Here is a 20,676-nt window from a genome sequence, read left to right as displayed (position 1 = left end):
GGGAGACAGAGAGGAAGGAGGAGAGAGACAGAGAGGGAGGGGGAGAGAGACAGAGAGGGAGACAGAGAGGGAGGGGGAGAGAGACAGAGAGGGAGACAGAGAGGGAGGGGGAGAGAGACAGAGAGGGAGGGGGAGAGAGACAGAGAGGGAGACAGAGAGGGAGGGGGAGAGAGACAGAGAGGGAGACAGAGAGGGAGGGGGAGAGAGACAGAGAGGGAGGGGGAGAGAGAGACTGATCACCCGAGGCTGGTTTCTGGGCATCCTCAGTAGAGCAAGCAGGATCCTGTGTATCAGCACGCCAGCGTTCACATTCGTTTGCGTGCTGTTTAGTCAGGATCCAGCAATTTGCAGTATTTGGACGCAGCTCAAAAACGCTACAAGTAGTGTTTTTGATAAATGTTAAAAAACTGCAAGTCGCTGGATCCTCACTATAACGCACGCAAACGCAGGTGAACGCATGTTGACGTGAGTCCATTGCAAATGCATTGAAATGAAAACGAATTTGCACTGGATCCGTTTTTGCGTTAAAAAAACCGTTCAGGACGCATGTTAAAAAACGTAGTGTGAAAGCAGCCTTACCAACACATAATCATATATAATTTACTATGTATGAGAAAAGATCACAAACTCCCAAATTTTAGATTTAAGCATTCTTTAAGAAAGTGTTGCTTACAAATAAAAGTAGAATTAAGCTGGTAATGTTTGTAAATAGTTAGTAAGAAAGTATTCCTGGTGAAGAATAGTGGGAGCAGTCTCAATGTACATCACATAGGAGTAGCCCTTGATTTATGGAGTTTCCAAATGCCGACTGCACACTGTCAGGGGCTGCCTCAATAGCCTTCCCGGTTACTAGAAGAAAGGGCTTTGTGTTGCTAAGCGATTAGAGCAGATATAATGAGATTTACCCCAATCCTGCTTTGCCCTTTCCTATTTTCAGTAAAATTGTGTGTTTTTGTGAATTTCTCAGTGCGTCTTACACAATGTTGCAAACAACAGCTTAACTTTGCTTTTACTTTAATGAGTCTGGATATTTACTATTCAAGAGGCGGCAATAGGGGAACACCTGTCTACACAGGGAAGACCCCCCCCCGCCGCATCCCCTCCCTTTTGTGGAGGATGAAACATTATCCTAATGTTATATTCATAGGCATAAATGACTTGTTACACTTTCTTTGCCTGATCACTACACATACGGACAAGAAGGGGAGAAAATAAATAAATAAATAATCAACCAACCAAAACACTTAGGAGCAAAGATGAAAACAGATAAATAGTTTGTACATTTAGGGAGACAGCGGTTAGTTTCCTGCAAGCGCAGCTTCCTAATGTTATATTCATAGGCATAAATGACTTGTTACACTTTCTTTGCCTGATCACTACACATACAGACAAAAAGGAGAGAAAATAAATAAATAACTAACCAAACAAACCACTCTTAGGAGCAAAGATGAAAACGGATTCATAGTTTGTAAATTTAGGGAGACAGTGGTTACTTTCCTGCAAGCGCAGCTTCCTAATGTTATATTCATAGGCATAAATGACTTGTTACAATTTCTTTGCCTGATCACTACACATACAGACAAAAAGGGGAGAAAATAAATAAATAACTAACCAAACAAACCACTCTTAGGAGCAAAGATGAAAACGGATTCATAGTTTGTAAATTTAGGGAGACAGTGGTTACTTTCCTGCAAGCGCAGCTTTCCTAATGTTATATTCATAGGCATAAATGACTTGTTACACTTTCTTTGCCTGATCACTACACATACAGACAAAAAGGGGAGAAAATAAATAACTAACTAAACAAAACACTCTTAGGAGCAAAGATGAAAACGGATTCATAGTTTGTAAATTTAGGGAGACAGCGGTTACTTTCCTGCAAGCGCAGCTTTCCTAAATGCCTGTGTAAAATCTATGTAAATAGGAGGAATGGATGTACAAACAGAGGCAGGACGGATTTCGAGCTGTGTAGGGCATGCTGCCTCCGTGTCCTTTGTTGGGTTTTCTAAGCTGCATTTTGCGCTTTGCTTTCCGCTTGGCTTGGTGCACGCAAACTGAATTTGCAAGTAATTTAGAAAGCGAGCGAGTATCCAGGCAAAGAGAATAGGGCTATCATTCTAGTCACGTCCCTGCTAACTGACAACAAGCTACCCTGCCAAAAAAAAAAAAAAAAGGAGCACCAATTTCTTTTTTTCTGAATCTTAGTAATTGGGCACTTTTACAGGCAGATCACGCTTTTTGGATAGAATGACATGCTTATAGATCAGTGTCTCTGATCTAGCTGCCTCCTCCTCCCTTTTAAGCTGTCTATTTCTTGAAAACAGCATGGGGAGATTTAGGAAAGTTTGCTTTATTGAGAGGAGGGAAGAAAGAAAAAAAAAAAAAGAAAAAAGTCCATAATACATTATTAAGAAGTTATGTATCCATTTTTTTTCTGCACTAGATGGTTTATATACTATCCTGCAGGGTCTTAGAGGAGAGGAGGGGGTTGGGGGGGGGTCTCCCGGAGTCTTCACTGCTTGGTATAGAGCGCCCTCTCCTCAGACCTTTTTCTTATTTAGTCATTCTTTCTCGGGTGCTGGTTTAAGGGACAATAAACCCATTAATCAATCCTTTTGCACAGCAGCCTTTTCATGTATGGGGATGGCAAACAATTGGTCCCCATCTTTATTGTGTCTGTCTTAAATAGATACATCAAGCCTGAACTTTGCCAGCCCCCCCCCCCCTTCCCCCCGGGGTCATTACAAAAGTACAGAAGCCAAAAAATATCGGTTTGTATAAAATATTTTTTTTTCTTTTTATTATGAAACTATTGTGTAAAAAACAAACAAATATTTTGTTATGCAGGACACTTTGTAAGTTTGTAAATAGAACGGTAAGAAAAAGGCAGTGGCGTACGGTTTCCAGAAGGCAGCATCGAAACAATGGACCACTATTTTGCTTGTTTGGACAATAGCTGCATAAACTTTGTTCACTGTGAACACAATTAATACATTATCAAAAAATTCTATAAAGTAAGACACAATCGGTGCTAAAGTACATATCGGAGGCGTTCCAAGCCCACCTTAAAGGAGTGTCCTTTCACATAACCACATATAAAATGGCGTTTGCAAGGTAATTATAGCAGGGACGGGCAGCCTTGGCACCCCTAGCCGACGCTGAACTACACACCAGTTCATCCGTGGCCAGGAAGCCACAGGGTGACTATCACTGAAATATATAGACTACAAGTCTAAATATGCAGAGGTAATAAGCATTACATAATAATGGACCAAGATATACACATTTGTAGAACATTTGTACAAAACCTCTATAAATCTCTCTTTTTTTATGTACAAAAATAGCTTAATACATCCCAAACATCGGGGATACATAGAAATAGATTTTTTATAATAAAAAAAAATAATCATAAAAAGATTGGAAGCATTTTAGAAGTGGTATAAAAATAGTAGTAGAGGGTTCTTTGAGTATCAGCATAGGTTGAATGCAACAAACTCCACAAGTCAAGATCCTGGAACTAAGGTCATCCTTGAACATAGCACTGGTGTGGTCTCTTCAAGGGCTTGAGATTAGGTTTTTTTGGGGGAAGCCCTTGGTTAGTTCTGAGGACGATTCGGGCCAGAAAGTCTCTTGGCTGTGAGTTGGGCGGTGTAGGCTCCACCACCCATGTCCCACCACAGGTCTAAGTCTCTGGTCATCCTGTAGACCCATCTGGAGTGCAATGTAGTGCTTCAGTGTTCTTGGAGGGGCGGCCAGCTCCCATGTGCTTCACTTTCTCTTTCTGAGCAGAAAGCTGAACTTGCCATCTGAGCAACAGTCCTGAAATACAAAGGAGGAGATCAGTTACTCATTCAGACAAGAGCAAGACGGCACATCAAAGCTTAGGTTACACATTAATGTCTTACTGTCACTGGGTGTCTACCCTGACACTTGTAAAAGGGCAGGACAGGAAGAATCTACTCTGATGAGGACAAGCTACTGCTAGGATGACTATGGTGGTACTGTGCTTAGGGACATGCTCAAGGTACCCAAGTGCAAAGAGGGACATGACAACTCACCTGCTCCTTAAAGCTCAGAACCAGGTGGTGAAGTCTAGAAGATCTTGTTCCTCTGGACTCAGGGGATCATAGGAGCCTTCATCGGAGGAGTAGGAGGAGACCGGGGAGCCTGCCATAGAGTTCATATCGTGTCCATAGTTGGGTGAGATGGTGGGTGACAGCACCCCGGACTGGAAGGCAGCGCTGACAGCGTCGTGTTCGTCCAGCAGCTGCTGCAGCGCCCTGATGTACTCCACCGCGGAGCGCAGCGTCTCCACCTTGCTCATCTTCTTGTTGGCCGCGCCGTTGGGGACGTGCTCCCGGAGGGTGGCGAAGCCCAGGTTCACCAGCTTCACCCGGTTCCTCTCCCGCTCGTTCCTCCGCGCCACCGCTGCCGGCTGCTGCTGGGGGAGGCTGTAGCCAAAGCCATTGAAGTTCAGCCTCCTCTTGCACCTCATCAGCTCCGGGGAGGACGAGCGCTGCCTCTTCACTTGCTTTGGCAGAGACTTGGAGCTGGGCTGCGCGGCGTCTCCCGGGCTGAGCGCTAGGCTCTGGGCATAGTAGCAGGCTGGCTGCAGGAAGGGCTGGCTGGAGCCGCTATCTGCCTTGGCAGTGGCGTCCATGTGGCTGGCAGTGAGTGTCCGGGCAGCGGGGGAGACTCGTGTCACTCGCGTGTGTGTCGGGCAGCTCCGTGCCGCACGTTCCCCGGATCAGCGCTCAGTGCTGGGGTCGCCCGGACGCCGCCGCCTTTTCAATGGGCACAAGCTGGACGTGCGCGCTGGCCCCGCCCCTCTCCCCGGGCTGCATTCTCGGCGCTCTGTTGTTCCAGTGCGTGCGCCTGACGCGTGCCGCTCCGAGTCCTGAATAAACAGCTCCCTGACACTGAGGGACGGGGCAGAGGCTGCCAGCTGTGCCACTCACTGCGGCCGGGGCAGCGGCCCGCCACTGCACACACCCGCCTGTCATCATACCGCACACCGACCTGTCATCATACCGCACACCCGCCTGTCATCATACCGCACACCCACCTGTCACCATACCGCACACCCGCCTGTCATCACACCGCACACCCACCTGTCACCATACCGCACACCCGCCTGTCATCACACCGCACACCCACCTGTCACCATACCGCACACCCGCCTGTCATCATACCGCACACCCACCTGTCATCACACCGCACACCCACCTGTCATCATACCGCACACCCGCCTGTCATCATACCGCACACCCACCTGTCATCATACCGCACACCCACCTGTCATCATACCGCACACCCACCTGTCATCACACCGCACACCCACCTGTCATCATACCGCACACCCACCTGTCATCATACCGCACACCCACCTGTCATCATACCGCACACCCGCCTGTCATCATACCGCACACCCACCTGTCATCATACCGCACACCCACCTGTCATCATACCGCACACCCACCTGTCATCATACCGCACACCCACCTGTCATCATACCGCACACGAACCTGTCATTATACTGCACACCCACCTGTCATCATACCGCACACCCACCTGTCACTATACCGCACACCCACCTGTCATACCGCACACCCACCTGTCATCATACCGCACGCCCACCTGTCATCATACCGCACACCCACCTGTCATCATACCGCACACCCACCTGTCATCATACCGCACACCCGCCTGTCATCATACCGCACACCCACCTGTCATCATACCGCACACCCGCCTGTCATCATACCGCACACCCACCTGTCATCACACCGCACACCCACCTGTCATCATACCGCACACCCACCTGTCATCATACCGCACACCCGCCTGTCATCATACCGCACACCCGCCTGTCATCATACCGCACACCCACCTGTCATCATACCGCACACCCGCCTGTCATCACACCGCACACCCACCTGTCATCATACCGCACACCCACCTGTCATCATACCGCACACCCACCTGTCATCATACCGCACACCCACCTGTCATCATACCGCACACCCACCTGTCATCATACCGCACACCCGCCTGTCATCATACCGCACACCCGCCTGTCATCATACCGCACACCCACCTGTCATCATACCGCACACCCGCCTGTCATCATACCGCACACCCACCTGTCACCATACCGCACACCCGCCTGTCATCACACCGCACACCCACCTGTCACCATACCGCACACCCGCCTGTCATCATACCGCACACCCACCTGTCATCACACCGCACACCCACCTGTCATCATACCGCACACCCGCCTGTCATCATACCGCACACCCACCTGTCATCATACCGCACACCCACCTGTCATCATACCGCACACCCACCTGTCATCACACCGCACACCCACCTGTCATCATACCGCACACCCACCTGTCATCATACCGCACACCCACCTGTCATCATACCGCACACCCGCCTGTCATCATACCGCACACCCACCTGTCATCATACCGCACACCCACCTGTCATCATACCGCACACCCACCTGTCATCATACCGCACACGAACCTGTCATTATACTGCACACCCACCTGTCATCATACCGCACACCCACCTGTCACTATACCGCACACCCACCTGTCATACCGCACACCCACCTGTCATCATACCGCACGCCCACCTGTCATCATACCGCACACCCACCTGTCATCATACCGCACACCCACCTGTCATCATACCGCACACCCGCCTGTCATCATACCGCACACCCACCTGTCATCATACCGCACACCCGCCTGTCATCATACCGCACACCCACCTGTCATCACACCGCACACCCACCTGTCATCATACCGCACACCCACCTGTCATCATACCGCACACCCGCCTGTCATCATACCGCACACCCGCCTGTCATCATACCGCACACCCACCTGTCATCATACCGCACACCCGCCTGTCATCACACCGCACACCCACCTGTCATCATACCGCACACCCACCTGTCATCATACCGCACACCCACCTGTCATCATACCGCACACCCACCTGTCATCATACCGCACACCCACCTGTCATCACACCGCACACCCACCTGTCATCATACCACACACCCACCTGTCATCATACCGCACACCCACCTGTCATCATACCGCACACCCGCCTGTCATCATACCGCACACCCGCCTGTCATCATACCGCACACCCACCTGTCATCATACCGCACACCCGCCTGTCATCATACCGCACACCCGCCTGTCATCATACCGCACACCCACCTGTCATCATACCGCACACCCACCTGTCATCATACCGCACACCCACCTGTCATCATACCGCACACCCACCTGTCATCATACCGCACACCCACCTGTCATCATACCGCACACCCGCCTGTCATCATACCGCACACCCACCTGTCATCATACCGCACACCCACCTGTCATCATACCGCACACCCGCCTGTCATCATACCGCACACCCACCTGTCATCATACCGCACACCCACCTGTCATCATACCGCACACCCACCTGTCATCATACCGCACACACACCTGTCATCATACCACACACCCACCTGTCACCATACCGCACACCCGCCTGTCATCATACCGCACACCCACCTGTCATCATACCGCACACCCACCTGTCATTATACCGCACATCCACCTGTCACAGTACCACAAATACACCTGTCATTATACCGCACAGCCACCTGTCATTATACCGCACACCCACCTGTCATTATACTGCACATCCACCTGTCATTATACCACACACCCACCTGTCATTATACCGCACACCCACCTGTCATTATACCGCACATCCACCTGTCACAGTACCACAAATACACCTGTCATTATACTGCACACCCACCTGTCACAGTACCACAAATACACCTGTCATTATACTACATCCACTTGTAATCTCAGAATACCAGAAATAACCACCTGACGCTCAGGCATGGGGCAGCGGCTGCCAGCTGTGCCACTCCCTGTGGCCAGGGCACCAGCCTGTCCCTGCACACATCCGTCTGTCACTGTACCGTATCCACCAGTGAATTTGATCCTCTCATCTCTAGTTATCACCTATTCTGTAAATAATAGTTTATTTTCACTAGACAGCCCTGTTAAGGAGATTTTTGTGAGCTGCTAGAACATCTAAGGTACCTTGAAAAGGTATTCATACCCTGTAAACTTTTCCATGTTTTTTCATGTTCCATCCACAAATTTAAATGTATTTTATGGGGATTTTATGTAATTTACCATCACAAAGCAGCAAGTATTTGTGAAGTGCAAAAGAAGTGATACATAGTTTTCTAAATACTTTAAAAATCTAAATCTAAAAATTGTGACATCCGTTTATATTCAGCCCACTGTTGTCTAAATAAATTACAATTGTGTGCAGAAGTCACCTAATTAAGAAATTGTGTTGATTAGTGTGTAATTTATTTTCAGTATAATTACAGCTGTTTTGTGAAAGTCTCAAAGGTTTGTTTGAGAACATTAGGGATCAAACAGCATCATAAAACTAAGGAACACACCAGACAGGTCAGGGACAAAGTTGTGGAGGCGAGTACAGCAGGGTTAGGTTCTAAAAAATGGCCCAAGCGCTGTACATCTTACAGAGCACTGTTCAATCATTCCAAAATTAGGAGTATGGCACAACAGCAAACCTACCAAGAAATAGACCCCCACCTTACTTGACATCCCAATCACAAGAACATTAATTAGAGAAGCAGTCAGGAGGTCTATGGTCACTCTGCAGAGATCCAGAGCTCAGGTAGGAGAATCTGTCCACAAGACACTGCACATCACTTTGAAAACACCATCCCTACCATCAATCATGGTGGTGGCAGCATCATGCTGTGAGGATACTTTTCTTCAGCAGGGACGAGGAAGCTGGTCAGAATTGATGAGAAAAATGCATCTAATGAAATACAGGACAATTCAGGAAGAAAACCTGTGAGAGGTTGCAATAGACATGAGAAGGTGGCGTAAGTTCATTTTCCAGCTGAAGAACGACTCTAAACATACTGCCAAAGCTACAATGGAATGGTTTAAATCAAAGCATATTAATATTGAAAATTGCTGTTCACAAACTATCTTCATCCAATTTCAATAAGACAGAACTATTTTGAAAGAAGAATGGGCAAAAATCTCAGCTTCTAAATGTGTAAAGCTGGTAGAGAGCTTCAAGAAAAGAATTGCAGCAGTAACTGCAGTGAAAGTTGGTCCTACAAAGTACAGTATTGACTCAGGGGGCTGAATACATATGCATGTCACAATGTTGAGATTTATATTTTTAAAATATTTAAAAAAACATGTATCATTTCCTTTACACTTCACAAATACATGCTAGTTTGTGTTTGTATACCACATAAAATTCCAATAAAATAAATTTAACCCTTTCACCCCCGAGCCCGGGTTCACCTTAAAAGGAACCTGTCACCAGATTTGGTGACTATAAGCTGCAGCCACCACCAGTGGGCTCTTATATACAGCATTCTAATATGCTGTATATAAGAGCACAGGATGCTGTGTAGAACGTAAAAATCACTTTATAATACTTACCTAAATGGTCGCTGTGGTGGAGATGGGTCATATGGGTGTCTCCGTTCTCCGGTGCCAGCACCTCCTCTTTCGGCCATCTTCGTCCTCCTTCTGAAGGCTGTGTGCATGACGTGTCCTACATCATACACACTCGCCTGCGCAAGACCTCAATGCCGGTGAGTGTGGATGACGTAGGATGAGTCATGCACCCTGGCTTCAGAAGAAGGACGACAAAGATGGCCGAAAGAGGAGCACCTTCAGTACCTTGAACCCCTATATGCTTCACAGAATTTTATAACGTTAAGCCGGGAAAATGAAAAATATCATTTTTTACCACAAAAATGTTGTTTTAACACCAAAGCTTTCATTTTCACAAGGATCACAAGACATAATGGACCATATAATTTGTTGTACAATTTCTCCTGAGTATGCCAGTACCCCATAAATTGTCAAAAACTACTTTTGAGGCACAGTGCAAATGAGGAAGGGAAGGAGTGCCATATTTGAGATCTGATTTAATTGGAATAGTTTGTGGGTGCCATGTCACATTCGCAATGCCCCTGTGGTGCATAAACAGTAGAGCTCACCCACAAGTGACCCCAGTTGGAAACGAGACCCCTCAAAGAATTTATCTTGATGTTTGGTGAGCACCTGGAAACTCTCAGGTGCTTCACGGAATTTTATAGCTTGATGGAAGAAATACACTATTAACCTCATAAAATGTTGTTTAACCCTGCATTTTTCAAATTCAATAGAGGTAACTGGAGATAATGAACCAAATAATTTGTTGTGCTATTTCTCCTGAGTATGACAATACCTGATATGTGGTCAAAAACTACTTTTGAGGCACAGTACAAAGTAATGAAGGGAAAGGAGCGCCACTATTTGAGTTCAGATTTAGTTGGAATGGTTTGCGAGTGCTATGTCACATTGGCAGAGCCCCAACACAGCAGAAACCTCCCACAAGTAATCCCATTTTACAAACTGCACCCTTTAAGGGTACTTTCACACCTCCGGTTTTTCTTCTGCGACACAATCCGGCACTTTGCAGGAAAATCGCAACCGTTTTTTTTTGCTGCCGGTTGCGATTTTCCTGCATAGACTTTAATTAGTGCCGCATTGTGCCGCATGGCCTTGCGTTCCATCCGGTTTTTGCCGCATGCGGCAGATTTAGCCGATGCGGCGGCCGGATGGAACGTTGCCTGGTACGTTTTTTCGTGCGGCAAAAAAAAACCGCATCGCGCCGCATTCGGCCGATGCGGCGCATCTCGCAATGCATGCCTATGGCAGCCGGATGCGGCGCGATGCGGCAAATACCGCATTCGGCCGCCGCATGCGGTTTTTGCCACTGCGCATGCTCAGTAGCATGCCGCAAGCGGCAAAAAACGGGCGGGCCGCATAGGAAAAACTTATGCAAAGGATGCGGTGTTTTCACCGCATCCGTTGCATAGCTTGCACAGCCGGATTGAGCCGCAGGGCTCAAGCCGGATGTGTGAAAGTAGCCTAAGGAATTCATTCAATTGTGCAGTAACCATATAGACAATACAGGTAAGAAAATTTTATACCTTTGGGCGGTGAGCAAAATATAATTACATTTTTACCACTAAAATGTTGTTTTAACCACAGATTTCCAATTTTCACAAGGTGAATAGGTAAAAGAAGACCATATAATGTGTTACACAATTTTTCCTGAATGTGGCAATACCCCACATGTCACTGTATATAACTGTTTGGCTGCACCACAGGACTCGAGAGGAAAGGAGCAACATTTCATTTTTGGAGCACACAATCTCCTAGAAGAATTTGAGGACTCTATTTGCAAAGTTCTAAGTGCCATAACAGAAGAAATCCCCTCAAGTGACCACATTTTGGAAATTGCACTCCTCTGGGAATTAATCTATGAGTGCAGTGATGATTAAGGGGTACTTTGCACACTACGACATCGCAAGCCGATGCTGCGATGCCGAGCGCGATAGTCCCTGCCTCCGTCGCAGCTGCAATATCATTGTGATAGCTGCCGTAGCGAATATTATCGCTACGGCTGCTTCACATACACTCACCTGCCGTGCGACGTCGCTCTGGCCAGTGAACTGCCTCCTTATTAAGGGGGCGGGTCGTGCGGCGTCACTGCGACGTCACACGGCAGGTGGCCAATAGGAGGGGAGGGGCGGAGATGAGCGGGATGCAAACATCCTGCCCACTTCCTTCCTTCCGTATTGCAGCCGGAACGCAGGTAGGAGATTTCCTCGCTCCTGCGACTTCACACACATCGATGTGTGCTGCCGCAGAAACGAGGAACAACATTGGATCGTCGCGTCAGCGTAATTATGGAATTCGCCGACGCTACACCGATGATACGATTACGATGCTTTTGCGCTCGTTAATCGTATCATCTAGGATTTACACACTACGATGTCGAGAGCGACGCCGGAAGTGCGTCACTTTCGACATGACCCCACCGACATCACACCTGCGATGTCGTAGTGTGCAAAGTACCCCTTAGTCTCTGGAAAACACCCATGGTGTCAAACACAGTGAATGTTGCAGAATTAAAAATTTGCAAATAAGTCCTTCTTGTGCCCAGTACATTGTAGTACATGCACATTGTGCCAAGCTCGAGCTTCCGGAAAACTGCAACCCATACGTTTAAGCAGGCTCTCCTCAATACAACAATGCCAAACATGTGGATGCTAACTGTGGTTTAGGCACATTATGGGACTCAGAAGAGAGGGGGGGCATTTGAATTTGGCAGCGCAGATTTTGTTGGATTTCTTTTTTTAGGAGGGGCAGCCATAGCATTTTTCCAGAGCCGCTGTGCTACTAGTAATGTGAAAGGCCCTATATTTCTGTTATCTGATGATGGTCCTGAGTGGGGACTTGTTTTTGTGGGTTGAGTTAAATGCTATTTGGTGGCGATTTTGGCACATAACGTTTTGAATCAGTCCACATTTATCCTGTGCTCTATGCTGAGCACTTACATTGGGGTTTCCATCTACATCTCTGAAATACATAATTAAGGTGAAGCCTGTGATAGATCCATTTACTAATAAGGCAGTAGAGTTACTTCGGGCTCTGTTTGGCCTCTGTTCAGCGGTGTCTGTCTTTCAAAGTTATGTAAGGATGATGAGGGAAACCCCAATACCATTTATGCAGGAAGGTACTTAAGCACATAACATGAAATCTCTTCGGAATGCATTTCCCTCCCACCCCCGAGTAAGAGGTGAACAATCAATGACAAATATCTGAACAGGATCTGATGACACCTTCAAATCCAGCTCTGTGGAACAAGCAAAATGTTCATCGATCATGTTTGCCCCTGAACCACTATGTAGAAAAACAGTAATAGGAATTTATTGGTCTACAACCTTAACCCTGGTGGGTATTAAACATTGAGACACTACTGTGGAAGATATACGTAGACCCAGATTGGGATTCCTCAAATAACCTGAGACTAGTAGTTTTACAACTGTCAATTTTCCCTGGGCACCGAGAGGCAGGTACTGATAAAGTGTCCCTTTTGGCCACAGAAAAAACAGACTCTGCCTCTTTTTAGTGGAGTGGAGGTTATTCCCCCCAAGAGACATCCCTCCAAGTAGCATGTACAGAAACCCCTCCCTGGATGATTTAGATTCATGGATCTTCTGCCAAAATTGGAGATCAATACATTTTACAAGAACATAGTACACTCTAAAGTAGGAGGTGTCTCATTCATAACCAATCCCTCCTTTACCTTTTTGCACAACCCATTGAAAAACTGGCTTTTCAGCACCGAGTCATTCCACTGTGTGTCTGTAGATCAGGGCCGGAATTCAGTGTAATAATTTTCTGCAGGTCAATTTTCGTGTTGGTGAGAATGGATCTTAAACTCAGCTAATGATTAGTGATGAACAAACCCGTAGATATTTGGGATCACTAAACCAGCACGGACCCCCCCAAAAAATCAGGTTCAGTAACCAAACTTGACCCCGATCAATGAGCCCCATATAAGTCTATGGGGACCGAACATATGTGCTATAAAATGGTCCTAGTAAGGGCTAAGGGAATTTAAAGCAAAAAAATTACACTTACAGCTCCCTCGCGGCTGTCACACTATTATTGGGTCCGCTCATTAGTTTTCATGCATATTCACTACTTCCCTCACCCCTCTGTGACAGCGTCTGTGATTGGTTGCAGTCAGACTGCCGGCATGTGATTGGTTCTGGAGTGTAAAAATAATAAATAATTGAAATAAATTATGCACGGTCCCCCGTACATTGATACCTAGCGCAGATAAAGCAGACAGCTACAGGCTGCATCCCCACGTTAGTTTGGCTGTATAATAATAATATTAAGTCAGTTTACCCCATTAAGATGTTCATTCCTGTGGCTTGATACCTGGGGATCTTAGCACAGAGAGGAGGGTGGAAGCACACTGTAGTTAATCAAGTAGCAGAAAAGGAAAAACTCATCCACCTTAATCATCCAGGGAATCCAGATTCATGTAAATGTAACTTTTTTATTCTTCATGTAAAAACAACCCACCATGTGAATATACCAAAGTATGTCTTTAGAAAGCGGTCAGCAACAGTCTAAAGACATACTGTCGTATATTTACATGGCGGTTTGTTTTTACATAAAGAATAAGAGTTGCAGTAAGCGGGCACATTACAAAACGTGACTGCTCACTGCGGCCATTACGGACACACTGACTGAGCCACAGTTGTGATCTCAGGTGAACTGAGGTGAACAAATTGAACCCAGTAACATCACCTCAAGTGAAGTCATTGAACTCAATGCCGGATTACAAGAATAGGCAATATGTGCACATTAAGTATTTGGGTGCAGACATTTCTGCACCAAATCTGCATATCCTGTCAAAATAACTACTTGAAGCCGCATCTAAATGCATCCAGTTTTTATGCGTTTTTTTTTGTCAGGAGGTGCAGATTTAGAGCAGAAATGTCTGCACTCAAATACTCAATGTGCATACATTTCCTAATACGGCATTGTGTTCAATGACTTCAGCTGAGGGGAGGTCACTGAGTTCAATGAATTCACCTTATGTCTGTTAACCTCAGGTCACACCTGGAGTACCGTGGGAGCCACAGCTGTGACCTCAGGTGAAGCTATTGAACTCAATGGCAGATAACTGAATTAGCGAATATGGGATGGAAACACAGATTAAGATATTCAGGGGAACACCAAAACTCAAACTCACAGGAATAAACAGTAAGAAACTTAGGAGAAAAGCAAGAACAGGAAGGCAGCAACAAAAAGACAACAAGGGTTAACACCAGAACTGCTCACAGCAATAATCCACAATGACCACCAGTAAGTCTTGATCACAACATCTCGCCGCTGTTTAGTTGGGTTTGTGTCTATGGTCCTGGTTCTCCCCTTGGGTGGAGGAGGGGGAGGGGAGTTATACCGTTGCTTCTACAGTAGTTAGGGTCACACTGGCAATTCAAACCTTGCTACTAGGTGACTAATTAAAAAAACAAAACTGAAAATAATATAAACATATACCCTGCTGTAACTAATTAAAAGTATAATGCATATAAATAAACATAGGGTACTTAGTAAACACTATTTTTGATCAAAAAAGCGTAAAGCCATCCCACCGTGACAAGGTGTACCCAATCGGGACAGTACCTACCCTCTTTAATATCTAAATCTCACCATGTGTCAACAGACATCAATATGAATAAGGCCAGAGAGTGGCTGGGTCCTGACTGGACACACAGCCATGGGAAGCAATATAGATGAAATGCCCTGCTTACTAAGAAGGTGATCACACCTTATTTGTTGCTAATTACTAGAGATGAGAGAGTAACGTAATATTTGTAATCGCTATACTCATAACGAGTACTTTCTAATACTGTACTCGCATATTCATTCCGAATAGCGAGTACAATGCAGGTCAATGGGAAATGCGAGTAATTTTCTTTTGGACCCAACAAAGAGGTCTGGGGGCCTGAGGAAAAGGCTGAAATGGATGGGAAAGGGAAGAAACTGAATGGAGAGAGCCTGGAGAATATGCCTGGATGCATTTCTGACTCATATGGTTTCTGGGATCCCCTGAAGCCACACGGAAAAACTTCCGTGTGGCTTCAGTTTATCGGTGCCCCTGCAGTCTATGTCGCACTGCCCTGGCCAGCCCTGCAGTGACTCATACAGCAGAGTGCAAGCAACTGCGGGTTGACAAGCGCCAACCTCAGAAGGTTAGCTCAGATCGTTACCTGCTGTGATGATCTCCGATGAACTCGTGATGTCAGCGCTTGTCACTGACTTCCATGACGCTGCATTCTCAAATCAAGTCTCGTGGGCGGCTCAAGACTGTGACTAGTGGTAATGTCATGGGCTCTGGGGACAGTTCGCGTGAGAATGCGGCGACCATGGAATTCAGTAACGAGCGCTGACATCACGAGTTCAGCGGAGTTCATGACTGCAGGTTATGAACTCAGCTAATCTCATGATGTCGGCTCTCGTTATGCCCTGCAGTGACCTGGCCTGATCTGATATTAGCTCAGGTCATTGCACTGCTCTCCCAGCCAATGGGGAACATTCTGTTCTTTATTGACTGGGACAGTGAGTATGGTATGGATCATCGTGGGACCCCCTTATTGGATTATGCCGGACCTGTATTCTTTCACCAAATTCTTTACAATAAATTAGTGAAAAAGGGCATGTTTTGGGGAGGGTTTTTTCTTTTAAAAATAACTTTTTGTTGTCTATTTTTTAATGACTGGGCTAATGATGTCGGGTATCTGATAGATGCCGTACCATCACTAATGCCAGGGCTTGATGCCAGGTGACATTACACAGCTAGTATCAAACCCATATATTACCCCATTTTCCACCGCACCAGGGCAATGTGATGAGCTGGGGCAACGCACCAGGATTGGTGCATCTAATGGATGCTCCACTTTTGGAGTGGCTGTGACCTACTATTTTTAGGCTGGGCAGGGTACAATAAGCATGGACCTGCCTAGTATGAGAATACCAGTCCACAGCTGTTTGCTTTACCTTAGCTGGTGATCCAATTTGGGGGAACCCCACATTTTTTTTTAAATTATTTATTTAATTTAATTTACAATAACAGCGTGGGGTGCCCTCTGTTTTGGATTACCAGCCAAGGTGAAGCTGCCAGCTCTGGTCTGCAGGCTGAAGCTGTCTGCTTTACCCTAGCTGGCTACAAAAAACTGGGGGGACCCCACATCAGTTGTTTTTTTATTTATTTTTTGGCTAAATACAAGGCTAAGCACCCTTTAGTGCCCCTTGATAGGCACTAAAGGGTGTCAAATTACAAAATGAAGGTGAGTGGGACATTCTATCTATCTATCTATCTATCTATCTATAGAGCTATTAAGCTATCTTTCTAGCTTCTGACTGCATGTAACCCTCTTTCCATTTTTTTGCGGCCAAAAAAACCCCCAAAAAAAACAGAAGGCACACAGATGTAAAATGGACTGTATACAGAATGGAAAGGATGCGGTTGTCACATGGATGTGCATTGTTTAAAAATATTAGCCCTATGGACTGAATCATGGTTAATGCAGGAAATCCTCATCACAAAGGCCTCATATGACAAATAGTGGTTAGGCTGGAGTAGAAGTACTGTCCTGGTTTGTCCACCACTGCACAATGTGCATAGTGTTTACAAAAAATAGCCCTATGACCTGAATCATGGTTGAAGCAAGAAAGAAATTGCTTTATATGGCAAGGGGTGGATGTTAACAGCAGTTGTCAAAATGAACATTTTCGGGGAATTTAGTTTGGCTTGCTCTCATCTGGAGGGATTGCAAACTGTGGAGAAATCCAGTCCTTGTTGAATTTAATCAGAATAAAGTGGGCTTTACACGCTGCGATCTGTGCGTCACAAACAACGTGACCCCGACGATAATTCATTAACACCTATCAGTGATGATTGCCCCAGCAGAACTGAAAACATGCTCTGACATCACACTAGCAGCCGGGCAGGCCAGCACCTCCAGGCGTATAAGGAGAGGTCGGACCGAATGTTCAGCTTGGACACCCAATAATTAAAGGTAACTGAAGCGTCAGAAAGGACGCAGGTGTAGTCACTTAAGTACCCCTTGACCATGTTGTGCAACTTCTCCCTCCTTGGCATTGCTACAGGCACATATAGCCCTTTCTGATGTCCTGGTTTATTGAAAATGGACCAGTTTGCGCACATTTTCCCTCATCTCTGTTGGACTTGGTGTTGGTGTCTCTCCCCATTAATCTTTGGTGTTGAAAAGAGCTGGTAACTCTGCCACCATCGTTGTCTGAGGGTGATATTTTCATCAATTGATCTACAATGACCCTCTTGAAGGATTCCATTATGCAACCCTTTGTTGACTCCAAAAGGAGAGAAGGAAATTTGTCTTTGTACCGTGGGTTCAGAAAGGTGACCAACCAGTATAGATTGATGGATAAAATGTGTATCACACAAGGGTCTTGCCACAGACACTTACACATGAACTGTGCCATGTGGGACAAGCTGCAAACAGGCAAAGGACCTGTATCCCCACTAGGAGGAACAACATCCATGCTCTCCTCACACTGACTTGATTCCTCCTCCTCTCCAGCCCATCCATGCTGGAAAGACATGAAGCTGGGGTTGAGAATCCCCTGTGTAGCATTGGGAGTCCCTTGGGTAGCACAGAAAAACAAATCTTTTTCCTCCTCATCCTCCTCATCATCATCCAATGTTGCCTCAGAATATTGGCTGGGCTGGGTAACATCACACATTTTGAAATCTGGCTCCATAGCCATATGCTGGGCACTCAAAGCTTCCTCTTTGAGATTATGCAGTAATTGTTTCAACAGATACAGCAGTGGAATAGTTAAGCTGATAATAGCCTGATCACCGCTCACAAGCTTGGTGCAGTACTCAAAGTTCTCAAGAACCTCGCAAACGTCAGTGATCCACACCCACTCAACAGTTTTTATGTGTGGTGGCTGACTCTCAGTCTGATGGGCATGTTGAAGCTGGTATTCAGCTATTGCCCTTTGCTTCTCAGTAATCCTCGCCAACATATAGAATGTAGAGGTCCACCGCATGGGCAGATCGTACATGAGTCAGTGACTTGGCAAATTAAAGCACTTTTGCAGCGCTGTAAGACTAGCAAAAGTGGTAGAGGAATGGCAGAAATGGGCAATAATATGGCGCACCTTCTCAAGTATGTATGGCAAGTCAGGGTATGTTAATGTGTTACCCTGGACAAGCCAGGACGTCACAGGTACTGCAACAACACACCCCACACCCCGGTTAGGCACATCGGTCACACACAAATCCTTGTTGCCTCCCTCCAGGGGCTGATGTCCACACCAGGTGGGGTGGAGCCAGGCGGTTGGCCCGACCCACCGAGGAGTTCACAGTCCTGGAGGCGGGAAAAGGAGGTCAGAAAGAAGTTGGAGTTGAGTGAAGTGGCAGTTGAGGAGTAAGAGCAGACTGACCGTGTCCGGGTACGTGGCCCAGGAACCCAAGAGCAAGGTTGGCAGGCGGTGGTGACCGTCTGCAGGAGAGGCCGATTGACGCATAACCGTAAGGACCGGGGGATGGGCGGTGGCCCACCGGTACCGAACCGGGGAGCGAAGAGAAGCCAGCACCATTCGGCAGGGCTTATGGACCCCGACCAGGCTTGGAGTCGCCGTTAAACCGGTCAAATCCGTCAGCGACGGGAACCTCCGGGGTTTCCCAGCAGCAAAGACCCGACTGAAGGCAACCGCTCAACCGTGAAGGGAAATACAGCTACCGCCACAGCTAGAGTTCCCAGGGCCAGAGCCTGCGAGCAAAAAAGGGGCTCCTCTGGCAAATACACCGCTGGGGAGCGGGTTACCGGTGGGAAGCCATCGGAGCCGAAAACACATCACAGGTGCAGGGAGAGACAGTCACCGCCAACCTACCGGGAGTGACCACCGCAGCCGGCTGCGGGACCCGTCCATCCAGCCGTTTGTTTTACCAGAGACTCCGTCTACATTATTGGCTGAGTGAGTACCACCGTGCCGTCTGGCACCGCGCTGCCCCCACGACCCTGCACCTCACAAAACCCCGCCATCCACTTTCCAGTCACCATCATCGGGCCCCGGGACCACCAAAACCCCCTACCCATGGAGGGGAGAGAAACATCTCGGCTGCTCCCTGTCATCGCTCCCGGGATCCCCCGTCCAGAGCAGCGGTGGTGTCCCAACCTCACCACAAAACGTGGGTGGCGTCACGGACTGACTTCCCAAACCCAAAAATTATCCCCTTTCACTCACGGGCGAGGAGCGCCGCTCGAGTCCCCGGATCCGGCCCACCGCTCGAGCCACCGAGCAGCAGCAGCGCCAGACCTGAGCGTGGTGAGCGCAGCGTCCCCTCCACGCCCGCGACATTATCATAAATTTCTGAACAACTGGGTTCAGCACGTGAGCCATGCATGGCACGTGTACCAGCTTGACGACCTTTAAATCTGCCACTAGGTTATGCCCATTGTTGCAAATGACCAGGCCGGGTTGCAGGTGTGACGGGGAGAGCCACTGATTGAGCTGCTCCTTTATACCTTGCCACAGCTCTGCTGCAGTGTGTGGTTTGTGACCTAAACAGATCAGCTTCAGCAGAGTATGTTGCCTCTTTGCTGATGAGCTGCTGCACAGCTCCCAGCTTGGCAGTGATGGGGAGAGTAATTCAGCAGAGCATGAGGAACAGGAGGAGGAGGAGGGGGGGAGACAGGAAGTGGCATATGATGAAACGGAAACGCTGGTAGAAGTTGGGCCCGCTATTCTTGGCATGGGTAAGATGTGTGATGTTACAGTTTGCTAGTTTGTCCCAGCCTCCACAAAGTTCACTCAGTGGGCTGTGACACATATGTATCATCCCTGTCCAGAACAGCTTGTCCACGTGTATGTTGTTAGGTGGACTTTCCCGGTTACGGCGTTGGTCAACGCATGGTTGAAAGTGTTTAACATGTACTTGTGTAACATGGGGACGGCACAACAGGCAAAATAGTGGCGGCTGGGAAAACTGCATCGTGGGCCACAGCCAAGAGATCACAGAAACACGGTGTTTCAACAAGCCTAAATAGCAACATCTCCACGGCTAGCAATTTGGCAATGTGCGAGTTTATGTTTTGCGCCTGTGCATTCATGGCTGGGTATTTACGCTTCCTTTCCAAGATTTCAGGCTCGGACAACT

General features: G+C 47.3%; 1 protein-coding gene across 1 annotated transcript; it reads right to left on the bottom strand.

The window, feature by feature from the left end:
- Positions 1-2,768: 2,768 nt before the first annotated feature.
- Positions 2,769-4,855, bottom strand: ASCL1 (achaete-scute family bHLH transcription factor 1). The gene is made up of 2 exons (XM_075342402.1): positions 4,059-4,855; positions 2,769-3,819 (listed from the first exon to the last, which is right to left on the bottom strand). Exon 1 carries the CDS (start codon positions 4,658-4,660, stop codon positions 4,073-4,075), a length of 588 nt encoding a protein of 195 aa, XP_075198517.1. The 5' UTR covers positions 4,661-4,855; the 3' UTR covers positions 2,769-3,819; positions 4,059-4,072.
- Positions 4,856-20,676: the final 15,821 nt, after the last annotated feature.

Source organism: Anomaloglossus baeobatrachus, chromosome 4 (assembly GCF_048569485.1).
Source record: "Anomaloglossus baeobatrachus isolate aAnoBae1 chromosome 4, aAnoBae1.hap1, whole genome shotgun sequence".
NCBI lineage: Eukaryota > Metazoa > Chordata > Amphibia > Anura > Aromobatidae > Anomaloglossus > Anomaloglossus baeobatrachus.
This window is presented reverse-complemented; position numbering and strand designations above follow the sequence as displayed.